Below are 13506 nucleotides of genomic sequence, written 5' to 3'. Positions count from 1 at the left end.
AAAAATAACGAAAGCAATAAACTCCTGACCTCAGTCACAATCATTTTAGTTAACACGCCAGCTCTAATAACAAACACGAGTCCCCGAGACCGCAACCCCTCGGGCAACCCCTGGCGGCTGACCCCGGGAGCGCGGGGAGCGCGGAGCCTCTTCCAGCGCTCACCTCGCGCTGGCTCCTGCGCTCGCCTGGCTGCTGGCGCGGGGAAGGGGCGGGGCCTGCCTGGGCTCCTCCCCGGTCGGAGCCCAGAGCCGGAGGGGGGCAGAGCGCGCCAGGCGCTGGTTAAAGCGGCGCGCGGAGGCGGGAGCGGCTCACACAGCTAGTGGAGCACGGAGGAGCGGCGCGTGGAGAAGCGGCCCACGTGTCTGCCCAGAGTCAAGTCCGGTGTTCCTCCCGCTCCTTACGCATCCGCAGTCCAGGGCGCCCCTTCAGCCCCCCTGGTTTTCGCCCACCCCGGGCCGCGTGAGTGGGGCCCCACGCAGCTCCCCGCGCTCCGTTGGCCAACTTGGCCGAGAAACTTTGTCCGGGGAGCGGTGCTTGCGGGGGGAGTACCGGGCACTGCGCATGCGGAGCTCCAAATTCAAACAGCTGTTTTCGGAGGCTGGAGGGCGGGCGGACTGGGAGCAGCTGGGGCTAGGAGAGGCTTTCTCTAGGAGGCTGCTGCTCGGGAGCCATGGTGGACCGGGGCCCTCTGCTTACCTCGGCCATCATCTTCTACCTGGCCATCGGGGCGGCGATCTTCGAAGTGCTGGAGGAGCCACACTGGAAGGAGGCCAAGAAAAACTACTACACACAGAAGCTGCATCTGCTCAAGGAGTTCCCGTGCCTGGGTCAGGAGGGCCTGGACAAGATCCTAGAGGTCAGTCGCCGCCTGTACCCCCATATACATCTGAAGCTGGCTTGAACTTTAGGGGGCGCTGAAAGGAAGACCCCTTCACAGCTTTGGGTGACCCTCAGTCCCTGTGGAAGGTCCAGGGGGTGATGAGAGAGCATGTCTCATCATGGATCAGGCTTCGAGGATCCATCGTTCACCCGAGGGACACGGGGGTCCCCCAAGCGCGGAGACTCTTTGGAACTTAGTTTGGCCGGAGATAAGTTGGAGTTGATTCCCGGGTGAACTGGGCTCCATAGTGTTTCAGTGTGGGTGTGACGGTACCTCCCTCCTTGGAAAGAGGCTGTGGGGCGGATAAAGGCGTTTATCTTTCCCCGGAGACGCTCTCGGCGTCTGGGAGCCAAGCCTGGTGCCGTCCCCTCGTGTCTCCACCTCCCCGCTCCAGGGCCAGCGCCAAGCCTGCTAGGCTTTTCTTAAGAAACGTGAACCCGGCAGAGCGGCGGGAGGGTCCCCCAGCCTGAGCCTGGGCAAAATCTTCCCGCCCCCAGCGGGGTTCCGGAGGGGAACTGGGGGGGCTCTGTGGGGCCCGAACCCACGGGACGAGGGGTGGTGCCTGGAATGCTGGGGACGCGCTCAGGCTTCCGGGAAGGCTTATCTCGCGGAGACATCCTTCAAGAGCTTGGAGTAAAACTTTGTGAAAGTAGCAGGTTGCACAAACGAATAATACCCAGATAGTCCCTTTGCGAGTGGGTAGGAGAGAGTGTGCGGAATTGGGGTAGGTGGGGGACTTCCTCCGTGCTGGCATTGGGAACCGCTTATCTTCTGGTGCACAGCCCAAAGGGTGACATTGACCTCACTTAGGATAAAAGGGCTGCCTATCCTGGCTGAGACTTTGGGGCCAATTTGGGGATCGAGGCCCTCTACACCAGTTTCTCGAGGGCTCAGCTTCATCCACCAACTCTTCTTGGCCTGCTCCCCCCGTGGAATGACCAGGACCTGAATGAAAGTTCTAGATTGCAGCAGGTGGGGAGTGGGGTAGATTGTCCAAGGTGTTATATTGCTCTCAGGGTGAAAGATGCCAGAAAGGAGGTCTGATGAGCAACGTTTAGTCTACAGCAGCACCCCAATACTTTATGCCTATCTAATTGTCGCTCATTTTCCAGCCTCTGTTTCCCCATGTGAGAAATAGGAATGAGCCCATCCTCCTCATTCCTTATTTCTGCCGTGCACTTTTAGGTTGGAAGCATTTGGAAAACATCAAAACCTTGTCCCCAGATCGATGGGCATCACACAGATGAGCATATAGGTGTTTGCTGGCAGCGGTGTGTGGGGAGACTTGTCCTCCGAGGGGTCCCGTGGAAGGGGAGGTTTAGTCCAGCAGGCTTAGTGTTGGGTTTTAGTGGAGAGTCTCTTGCCCTGTAGCAGTTTCCCGGGTAGTGGCAGATGGGAGGTGATGGTGGGGAGGATAAGCTAAAGCAGGTGGTTGGTTGGTTTACCTCCTAACAGCAGGAGTCCTGGCATGAAGAGTCTACATGGCTTCCTTCTGATGGGTATCTACCCTGGCGGGGGGGGGGGGGGTGTTATGGGGAGGGGGTCACTTTATGATTTCCCTTGAGGAAACAATTCCTCTAGAGAACAAGTTTTTGTTTAGTTTGTTCCAGGGCTTTGTTTAGAGGGGGAAGAGGGCAGGCAAGGATGATAAAGCCTTGAGCTGCCCTCGAAGTGTTTTCCTCTAAGCTGTTGCTCCAGCACTGCAGGGGAAGGAAGGAAAGAATTCAAGGCTAAATGTGGGAAAATAAACTTCAAAACACAAGGAGAAGGGAAAGGCGGGGGGCGGGTGGTGGTGGGGTGGGTCCGGGGGTTAGGCAGCCGGGTGCAGCTGGTGGTCATAGCTTTGGAGGCTAGACGGTTTCTTAAGGTATTTGAACAAACAAAATGCCTCTTATTTAGCGATCCTGTTAAATCTGTCAACATTTACCTCCCCCCCCCCCAGAAAAAGTAATGGGCAGGTAATTTTTAGAAAAAGGATTTCGGCATCAAGCCAGTCTGCTTTGGAGATGATTGTAGATTCGTTCTTGAACAAGGACAGCCCTGTCCTCATCCCTGGACAAAAAAACTCCCAAACCAACCCCAACTGGGTGAGTCCCCTCCCATGATAGGAAAAACCCAAGAAATGAAAATGGACAAGTGGAAGCATCAGTTTTAATCTGCAGAAATCTGCCTTGCTCTGCTTTCTTGTGACTTGGGGTACTGCCTCAGGCCTCAGGATATTGGTTTAAGGAAAAAGGAAAACTCAAAAATCTTCTTTCCCATCTGGCTGCTTGGGCATTTTCCACCTGAGGCTCTGTGTTTTAGCTGGTTCTGAATCACCTTGGAATCATGAAGGAGCTCCTAGCTAGGAATTCCTGGGGTAGGACAAAGATTGTTGGAAGAGATGGGGTGCAGTCTGGGTTGGGGTTTCTCTTACCCCGGAAGTTGTGTGTGGTCTTTCAAATGTGTGAGAAAGAGAGTTAAGTCACCTTTCTTTAGAAATACCCGCCGAATGTCAGGTACTTCCTTCCCTCCGATGTGGTTGAAGTGAGGTGCAGACTGACTTTCAAGTGCTCGGTGACCCGCCAGCCTGGGACCACGTGATCATCCTCTTTCCTGCCTTCAGAACCATCTTGAACCCCTGCTCTCAAGCAAGATCTTTGGTGACTCATTCTCCAGACCTCTTCCTAAATTGCAGAGACTCTCACAAGGGAAGTTAACATTTACAGCAAACCTACTCTGTGTTGGGCATTGTGGGTGCTGTTATCCTCATTTTATGAGAGAGAGCACAGGCTGGTTTTGCTATCTGGCTCGGCCATTTACCCATCAAGCCATGTAACTTAACTTTGCCTTCCTTTCCTCATCTGCAAAATGAGTATTTGGTGAGGCTCCAATAAAGTAGAAACATTAGGCAAGATGTCTATAAAAAGTGAACAGGTCTCCTGACCCTAGCATTTATTGAGGAAGGCAGCTTTACCTACCTGCCTTATTTCAGGTACTCTTTACAGTATGTATTCAAGTAAGTAAGCTGAAGCCCAGAGAAGATAGAGTGGCCACAGGGACACCACAGGAGGCACAGCCCGTGGGGCAGGACAGGGAGGGGGAATGACCAGGCAGTCTGCCCCAGGAGCTTGCACCTCCCTCTTGGGCCTGTGAAGATTGTTGCTCTGTGACTGAGCTTAGGAAATTGGTTCAGCTGGACCCTGATCTGCTGGAAAATTCTATTTTCTATTTCCCCTAGCACAGGGAATGGCATACAGGCGTCTCCTGTGTTGTTGCCTGGCTGACCCGGCCTCTGTTACTGAAGTAATGTATCAGTCCACTCCTCTGCACTTCTCATTTCGGAAGCCCCCAACCCCCACCCCACCAAAAAACAGTGGGGATGGGATTGAAGGGGAGGAGTGACAGCCCTTCTCAGCCTTCTGCCTCTGGTGGGCAGTGATCAGAAACAGGAGCATTTTATATACATTCTTATTTTAATTTAATCTTGAAGACCACTCCATAAATGAGGAAAATTAGGGGAAAAGGTGACGTAACTTGTCTGGGATCACATAGAGCAGAGTCAGGTTTCAAATCTAAGTTTCATATTTCAAAGTACATGGAAATTAGCAAACATTTATTAAGCATCCACCATGTGCCAGACACTGGGCAAGACTCTCAGAATACAAAGAATTAGGCTGGGCTCGGAGCTGCTGGACAAAAGGATACATAAACCCACTGGGAACAAGACTGTGGGTATGGGCTACCACAGAGGTTTTCAGGAGGTCACTTACCAAGGGGCTGGTCCAGCCTGAGGGGTTAGGGAGGGCTCTCAGGAGATGATCTCAAGCCAGAGCGGGGTCTTGGATTAGAAAGAGCAGCTAGGAACCTGGGAGGTCAAAGCTGCAGTTAGCCTGGATTGCACCACTGCACTCCAGCCTGGGCGACAGAGCAAGACCTTGTCTCAAAAAAGAAAGAAAGAAAGAAAGAAAAAAAAACCTGACTGGGAAAGGAAGGGAGAAGAGACTCCTAACAGAAGACGGAGACTGGCCCTTTATCCTAGCCTGGGGAAGGCAGACTGCGGGCTTCTTGCTGTGGCTCTAGAGAGTCCCTTGTCTCCTGGGGGTGGAGTAGGGTTGCCCTAGGTCCTGCCCTCTGTCTAGCATCCCAGACCAAAGTCCAGGTTTTGCTTGACTGCTCATATAGCTGACCTGTTCCCGGAAGCCTCTTGGATCCTACTGGCCTCCTTCCTTCCTAAGCTCCAAAGTGCTTTCTTGTGTTCTAAGGTTTTCCACGTGTACCTCCTTTCATTTTCTGAACCCTTTGGACTGGTCTCTACACACTCCAGTCCAAAGTAGTAAGGCTAGTTCCAATTTTGAGGTTCTGACACTCTTTTAACACCAATCCTGCCCCCCAGATTTGAAAAATAAAACCATGGAATATATGACAAAATTACATATGACCGAAATATTTAGAATGGGGTACGTTGAATTTTTTGGAAAGCTGAGGGTTACTATGAACACCCTCTTTGTCTCAAGCCTTGTTGGAAATTGTAAAATGCACTGGTCCACTTCACTGCCTTTGTAAGTAAAGGGAACACAATAGCTCTTTTGGTTAGGGAGGATCTTGGAGGCCTCCACATCCTTGGGTCCGAGCTTGAGTTCTTACTGGCTAGAACTGCAGAAGTGGAAAGTGGATAAGCTGGTTTTTTGAGAGGAAATTGAAGAGGTCCCTTCCTAATGGCTTGTTTCTTATTTATGTTCCACTCGAAGGTTGAGGACAGCCAAAAAAAAGCCTTAGTCTGCCTTAGTTAACTGCTCTGGTTAGAGTTTTTTAACAGTGAAAGTGAATGTTTATTAAATTGCTTTCAGAGTTTTACTAGAACCGTTAGGATGATTACAGATGGCACAGTAATAGAGAATTATGGAGGGCAGAAATTAGCAAGTGTTGAAAGTTTCCAGTGGGGGTGGGGAATGCAAAGGAGGTGATGATTGTTGCTTTTAAATATTTTCCTGGGGTTTTGCCCTATTTATAGTCTGGCGTTTAAAAGAAACACAATCCCCTGGTTTTGGATGCTGTGCTTGACTGGCCCTGACCTCGGGCCAAAGGCTTTCATCTTGAACTTGGCTGTTTGCTAGCAGATTGGGCTCAGCCTCTGAACTGTGTGTGTGGTTGGTAGTGGTGGGAGGAGGGAGAGAAGTGCAAGGTTTTGGGGAGCAGAGGAGCCAGACCCCTGAGTGGAGCCTCCAAGACAGTCTTTGTCCAAATTGGGATGCTGTATTTGCATGATGCTGCAAGAACCAGTTGGCCAGAACTGGGGTGGTACAGAGAAGTGAGGTAGGAGACCATAGGAAAGCACATGAAATAGGTTTGCCTCCTTCCAATATTCCTTTTAGGGATTGGAGAAGACGGAAGCAAATCTCTTTAAAATTTCGTTGAGTCCCCAGGGACCTCTGGAATAATGCAGAAGAACCCTTGCCTGTTCCGTTCTTCCCAAGGATGGCTGTACACGGAGAGAGGATGTGCTGCCCTCAGTAGGGATCTTTCTCCAGCTGCCGTTGCAGGGCCTTGATGGCGTTGCTGAAGGAATCACCATCCAAGCAGTATGCCTGATGGTTGTGGGAGTGGCCTCTGAAGCCACACCATAGTTTGCTTAGAATAGTGTGTGGCACGTCATAAATGCTAAGTGTTAGCTGCCATTTCTGCTACGCCCAGATATTCCTATGCTGCAATGGAGCGGTCCCTGCACAGGTGTGGTGGGCATCTCATTGGTATTACAAAGAATCAGGAAGATCTTCCTAGAATAGAGAGAATGTCAACTGAATTTTTTAAATGCAAAAAACATAGAAACATATAATTTACCATTTTAGCCACGTTTAAAAGCCCAGCTCAGCAGTATTAAGTAAATTTACAGTTATGAAACAGATCTCCAGAACTTTTTCATTTTGCAACACTGAAATTATACCCCCTTCAACAACAATTCTTCTTCCCCCTCTCTACCCAGCCCCTGGTAACCACCATTCTACTTTCTGTTTCTGTGAACTTAACTACTTTAGATGTCTCCTAAGTGGAGTCATATAGTCTTTCTTTTGCTTTGCACAGTGGTACAACCACTGTGAAAAGTAGTATGGAGTTTCCTCAATTAAAAATAAAACTACTGAGCAATGCAGTGATCCTACTTCTGGGTGTGTATCAACCAAACTTCTAAAGAACTGGAAACGGGATGGAGATGGTGGCTGTCTCTTGCCCGTAGCCCTTGGGGAGGTGTTCTGCAGGATGGACCCACCAGGCTGTAGCCACAGGCCAGGGAGGTGAGAGTCACATGACTAAGCTCTTCTGTGTTGCCAAAGAATTTGAACTCCACCAAAGTTTTGCATTTTTCAAGTAAGGGAGGGAACAACATTTCAGAAAGTGTCCTCCACAGCCATTTACAGTGTAAAAGAAGTGGAACATTCTACTCTAACGACTTTTCTGTGGGCTGATCCCTTCACTCTGTGGGTGTTCTGATAAGGACACCCCCTCCTTCCTCTCTCCTGCTGATGTGATGTAGTGTGGATTTTCCCAGAAAGCCCGTAGAGCCTACAGCCCCCAGAAAAACCCACTGACCTTCACACTCTAGTTTGAGCCCCACTGGGAGGTCCAGGTCTGGGTCCCTGGCCCAGGCAAAGACATTCCCTCTCCGGTTTGGTGACCTTCCTAGATTGCATCTTCGCTGTCCCTTTATGTAGAAGTGGGGGTGGTGTGCTCCAGCTGTAGCTCTGTTCAGCTGCCTAAGGCCTCTAGGTTTCTGGTGAGCCATTATCCCAATCTCTGGACCTCAGAGACCTGGATACAGTGGAGTTGGAAACACAGAAGGGGCCCTCCCTACTGGCTATCCTTTGTGTGCTTGATGAAGCCTCAGATACTGGAGAGTCTTTAACCCTCTGGAGCTCAGTGCAGCTGAGGAAAGATAATTGGGCTGCAGTGGTAAAATGAGAGGAAATACAGTCCAAAGTGCTCAGTGGTGGGTTGTAGATGGAAGAGGCTGGAGAGATGGGCAAAGGTTGAAGGGGCTGGGGGGATTCATTTTCTGTTTTCTGAGGCCTGTAGCCAAACTCCTTGGCCTGTGGAAGACCTGGCTCCAGACAAAACACAGTCCCTGCCCTCAGGGGGCCCCTAACCTGGAGGAAGAATAGTAAGGAGCTGTTACCAGATTGATGTTGGTAAGTGCACCTGGGGACTCCAGGTGTGCAGCAGGGCAAGAGATGAATTTTTACTCCTGCACTTAGAAGAAGGCAGGCTTGAAGGGTGAGTGGCATGAGCAGTAGCCCTGTGAGCATTCTGTGGAGTGCCTACCAGGTGCCAGGCATTGGGCTGGGATGTTACCTGTGTCTCCTTGAACCAGTTCTGTGGGCTAAGTATTGCTATTCCCATTGGACAGGAAACCAGAGGCCAGGTGACTTGCCTAGGTCTACACTGCTGGGTAGAGGACTGAGATTCAATCCCCCTTGTTGACTCAGAGCCTTCGATCTTGTCCACAACTGGAGGTGGAGGCAGGGGCTGGGAGTGACAGGCTTGGGCAACCAATAGTTACAAGCACTTACATGGCCACAGGCTGTGGGAGCCACCAATGTGCATCATCTCATTGTATCATGGCAGCCACCCTCTGCAGTAGGTGCCATGATCAGCTCGACCTCGCAGTAGAAGCAACAGAATGGACTATAGAGGTTGAATAACTTGTCTGAGGCTGCATAGCTAGGAAGTGGAAGGACGAGGTTTTGAACCCAGAGCTCACACTATGAACTATTCTCTTCTGTGTGAGGCTACGTTGAAGGTGGGAAAAGCAGGGAGCAAAGCATAGAGGCAAGAAAGTACAGGGCATAGGTGGTGTCCTCAGAGTCTTAGGGTGCATGGGGCTAAGAGTTCAGGATACTGAGCTGTGTGACCTCATTGAGCAAGTCATCTCATCTGCGAAATGGGATAATAGTACAGTATGTCCCTCATGCCCATAGAATCTATGTTAACATGTTAACATGTTTGGCACAGGTAACAGGTGACCGGCTACATATTAGCTGCTGTTCCTATACCCAGTTCCTCTGTGTACTCTGTCCCTGACACCACCCTGCAGGACCCACCATGCAGTGAGCTCCTAATCTGGGGATGGGGACAAGGGAAGATGATAAAACCCATCAAGTTTCTCCTAGTGGAGTCAGTCACCCACGCTTTTCTATTTCCTGCAAATTAACCACCTAAAACTGTTGATGATCAACACCTAAAAATAGGGATGGTTTCCTTCTTTCTCTGTTCTGGCAGGGCTCTGCTCAGTCCTGGCTTGTCCCAGGCCTTGGTTAAAACTTTTCTGGAGAATTCCTGGGACCAGATGGTCTCACAGGTGTTCTTGCTGGCTTATGGTTACCCAGGGTCTGGGATCAGAGCTGGGCCCTCACTCGGGGCAGACACTACCCGCCTCCCCTCTCATCTTCGATTGGCTTTGAAATGTGCATTCTTTTTCCTGTCCTCCATCTAAATATTTGGGTTTCCTGCTGAAATATTTAGGCAGGGATGTGTACTTATGGCTGTTGTCACCTCCCGTGCCCCACTGTAATCTGGCTGCAGCTGCTTAGCTGGGCCCCTCCTGTGAGCGGGGATACTTGACCCCTGAGTCTGGGAGAGAAGCTATGCAAGGCAGCTGGTAGCAGGACCTGCTTTGCTCAGTGGTGTAGTCTCCAGTCCTATAGGGCTGCCAGGGGCCTTGTTGGCCACATTGGGTGGGGAGGACACGGCAGAGCCCCCTTCCATTTGTCCGAGTGCTTCCGTGCTTGGGGCTAGGGATAAGGAACCCTCATCTGAACTACTGTGTAGGAAAAAACTGATTCTAACCTGGGTTCTCCTTTTACCTGTAAACTGGTTTATGCTGTGTGCCCCTGGCCAGATTTTCCCTCTCTGGACTCATCCATTCATTCAGAAAGGCTTAGAGTGCTTGTTAGGTTCAGCTAGACCGTTTGCAACCTTCGTGGGCAGTGGCCGTGTCTTCCCAGCCCTGGGCCTGTGTTGCCAGGCCTAGCTCTCAGGATGCTCAGTGAGTGTGTGGATTTCAGTCGTGCTCAGTTTGTTGTGTCCGTCTGTCCAGCACTGTGCTCAGCTCAGGGGGATGCCAAAAGCTGTGTGTCCCTTTTAGTTGGAAGTCTAGTCAGTGTAGCCAAGCCTCTTGCAAGGTCACAGCAGAATGAATGAAGCCAGGTGCCCCAGGCCCAGACTCTGGTCCTTGGTCTCACAGGCTCTAAGTCATGGAAGGAGTAGGGGTGCCATTATTTTATTTTTATTATTATTATTTTTTGAAACAGAGTCTCACTCTGTTGCCCAGGCTGGAGTGGAACCTGGTTAAAGACCAGCATTCAAGTCACACCTGGGATTTAATACCACCTCTCTGCCTTTACAAATTGTGAGGCCTTGAGTCCATTGCATCATCTGAAAATGGAACTAATTATAACCACCTTGCAAGAGGAAATGGCTGTAAAACTCACTCAGTGCAGCTTCCAGCTGGAGGCAGCCTTCAAGACCAGCTTATTATTATCCTCTCCCCTTTGATGGAGGGACTTTACAGAATAAACTGCTCTCCCTGTCTGAGTCTGTTTATCTCCAGGAGCTCCCTCTTCTTCTTCCACCACCCCCATCCCTTGTTCCATCAACTTTTCCCAAATTCCTTTTCCCTGTTGAAATAAGGCCCAGGCAGCAGAGGTCAGCAAGAGCATATTGAGCAGGTCGGCCCTTGGTGCTGGAGGGGAGCCGTGGTTTTTGCTTTCAAGGAACTTGAGACAGAGCAAACCATCCAGTTCCTCATTCAGCAGATATTTTACTAAGCACATACTGTGTGCCCAGACCTGTTCAAGGACTGCTCCAAGAGAATGAGCCCTGGTTCTTGCCTCTCTGTGGAAACCAAGAGGGCAAGTGGATGAGCTGGGGTAGGAGAAAAACACCTCCTGGCCCCTTCCTTGTGGATTGTGGAGACTTCTTTGATTTTCAGAGGCTTCTGAGAAGTGGAGTTGGCGGGGAGGCCCACAGTGTTTGCAGTGGAGAAGGGCAGCTCCCTAGCTGTGGGCACCTTTGGCATGACTGGAGCCTGTACCGCTCTAGGGGGAAGGAGCAAAAGTATTTGCAGGGTGTTGCTAGCAGCACCAGGTACACCACCCAGTCGTCTAAGATGCTTGCAGCTACACAAACTGTGCTCATGTGCACCCCAACCTGCCCTTACCGTGGGTCTCTGCGGACCCATTCTTCTGAGACTTCCTTCTATGACTTTCTGGGCCTGACTCTGGGAGGTCTGGCAGCCAAATGGATGCCATCCCCTTTGCTTGATGGGGACACCAAGGCCTAGTGAGGATTAGCTGGGAGCAGAACAATCTCTAGAACCAAGTTCAGATTACTCTAACAGCACAGCCTACCCAGATCCAGGCCTTTCGTCCCTGGGCCATTCTTACTTTATTTCTAATCCCTTTTAAAATGGCCTTTAGGTTGGGCACAGTGGTTCAGCACTTTGCGAGGCTAAAGTGGGTGGATCAGGAGGTCAGGAGTTCAAGACCAGCCTGGCCAACACAGTGAAACCCTGTCTCTACTAAAAATACAAAAATTAGCTGGACGTGGTAGTGGGCACCTGAACTCCCAGCTACTCAGGAGACTGAGGCAGGAGAATCGCTTGAACCTGGGAGGCGGAGGTGGCAGTGAGCCGAAATGACGCCACTGCACTCTAGCCTGGGTGACAGAGCTAGACTCCGTCTCAAAAAAAAAGGCCTTTAAGTAGAAAAAGCTCTTGATGGTATTTTGGGGTGCAGACTGCTTCTACTTACACTAAACTGGCCTACCTGATTTCCTAACCTGCCCCAACACGCCCCTTCCTGTGATCTTGAGCACCAGCTTCCCCTCCCACAAGTTTTCCAGATAAGAGGCAAAAGTTGAAATTGTATTGAACCCCAGGCTGGGAAAGGAGGATGTTTTTCTGGGCCAGCCAGGGCCTCAGGCAGAAAGGATCTGATGCCTGCCTACTCTCCAGGGAGTCTCTCCAGCCCTGGACTTTGCTCCTCCTGCGTCTGCACCTAAGGAGCCGTTGGCTGGTTTCTCCAGCCTGTCTTGGAGGTTGGCAGGGGGTGGCTCATGCTCTGAGCACCACTCGTGGCAGCAAGTCATAAAATGTGAGGCCGAGGGAGCTTAGTGGTTATTTAACTGGCCTCCAGCCTCCTGAGTCAAGGCCCAGACCATGGGAGGTTATGTAACTTGCCCAAGGTTACTCTGCTCACCAGGGGTGGGGGAAGTACAATAAAGGAGCAATTAGAGCTAAGTGGGGCAATTAGGGAAGGTTTCTTGGAAGCTGTGCCCCAAAGAAAGGTGTTTGCCACATCTCCTAGTAGGGTTCCCATCAGATCACTGCCCCAGCAGTCAGGGATCCTGATAGTGAGATCGTGATCTCAAAACTCAGAAGACCCTCCAACATCTCCTCTTTAGTTCTTAGACTAAACCAAAACCCTGGCTGTGGCCCTGAGTGATTTGGACTCTCCTGCTTGTGTGTTCCCGCCTCTTTCTGGACCCCTGCCGTAGATCCCAGTCAGCCACACTACAGACAGGAAACTCCAGGGGCCAGCTCCTAACGGAGGAGATTCATTCTACACCCCTGCACACGAATAGTGTTTTTGTTTGTTTGTTTTTTGAGATGGAGTTTTGCTCTTGTTGCCCAGGCTAGAGTACAATGGTGTGCTCATTGCAATCTCCGCCTCCCAGGTTTAAGCGATTCTCCCGCCTCAGCCTCCCAGGAGTAGCTGGGATTACGGGCATGCGCCACCACACCCAGCTAATTTTGTATTTTTAGTAGAGACAGGGTTTCTCCATGTTGGTCAGGCTGGTCTCGAACTCCCAACCTCAGGTGATCTGCGTACCTTGGCCTCCCAAAGTGCTGGGATTACAGGCATGAGCCACCACACCTGGCAGTGAGTTTCAACTTTTACAAAGAACTCGACGTTCGTATCCACTGATGACAGAAAGGACTTTGGGAGGTGGTAGCAAGGAGAGTCACACCAGCCCCGCATGTCAGCCATAATGGGAGCTGCTGTGGCCTACATTGTCTCGATTTCCCAACAACGCTAAGTGACAGGCACTGTGGGGAACCTAATTTTGCAAGGTAACCAAGGCAGAGGGTAACTTAGTCGAGGTCACATAGCTAGCTAGTGGCTTGAACCCAGGCCCTCTGAGTCCAGAGCCAGAGCTTTGCATAGAGGCTGTCATGTCCTAAATTGCTGCCCGTCTTTCGAATCTTGCTAGGCTATAGGCTACTCCTTGAGACTGGGTTTTCCACACACACCTCACTCCCAGCACCCATGAAGTGCCCCATGCATGTGTTAGCTGGCCCCTTTGCTGCCCAGCTCTGCACTGTTCAGTCTTCTGGGTTCTGACCCCAAAGTACTGCTGTTTCCTGACCACATCGACCATATATAGTTTTTTTGTTACGTTTTGTTTTGAGGTGGAGTCTCACTCTGTCACCCAGGCTGGGGTGCAGTGGTACGATCTCAGCTCACTGCAACCTCCACCTCCCAGGTTCGAGTGATTCTCCAGGCTCAGCCTCCTGAGTAGCTGGGATTACAGGTGCGCACCACCACGTCCGGCATTTTTTTGTGTGTTTTTAGTGGAGACACAGTTTCGCCAT

General features: G+C 50.9%; 1 protein-coding gene across 1 annotated transcript in view; it reads left to right on the top strand.

Annotated features, from left to right (window-relative positions):
- The first annotated feature begins 310 nt into the window (after window positions 1-310).
- Window positions 311-13506, top strand: part of KCNK5 (potassium two pore domain channel subfamily K member 5) — a 40986-nt gene continuing 27790 nt past the window's right edge. The window contains exon 1 of the mRNA XM_033217048.1: window positions 311-857. Within this exon, the coding sequence (XP_033072939.1) occupies window positions 672-857 (186 nt within the window). The 5' untranslated portion in view covers window positions 311-671. The remainder of the gene's footprint in view (window positions 858-13506) is intronic.

This window comes from Trachypithecus francoisi, unplaced genomic scaffold (assembly GCF_009764315.1).
Source record: "Trachypithecus francoisi isolate TF-2019V2 unplaced genomic scaffold, Tfra_2.0 Lachesis_group10, whole genome shotgun sequence".
Classification (NCBI taxonomy): Eukaryota; Metazoa; Chordata; class Mammalia; order Primates; family Cercopithecidae; genus Trachypithecus; species Trachypithecus francoisi.
The sequence above is the reverse complement of the archived record's forward strand: the minus strand, read 5'-3'. Positions and strand labels throughout refer to the sequence as shown.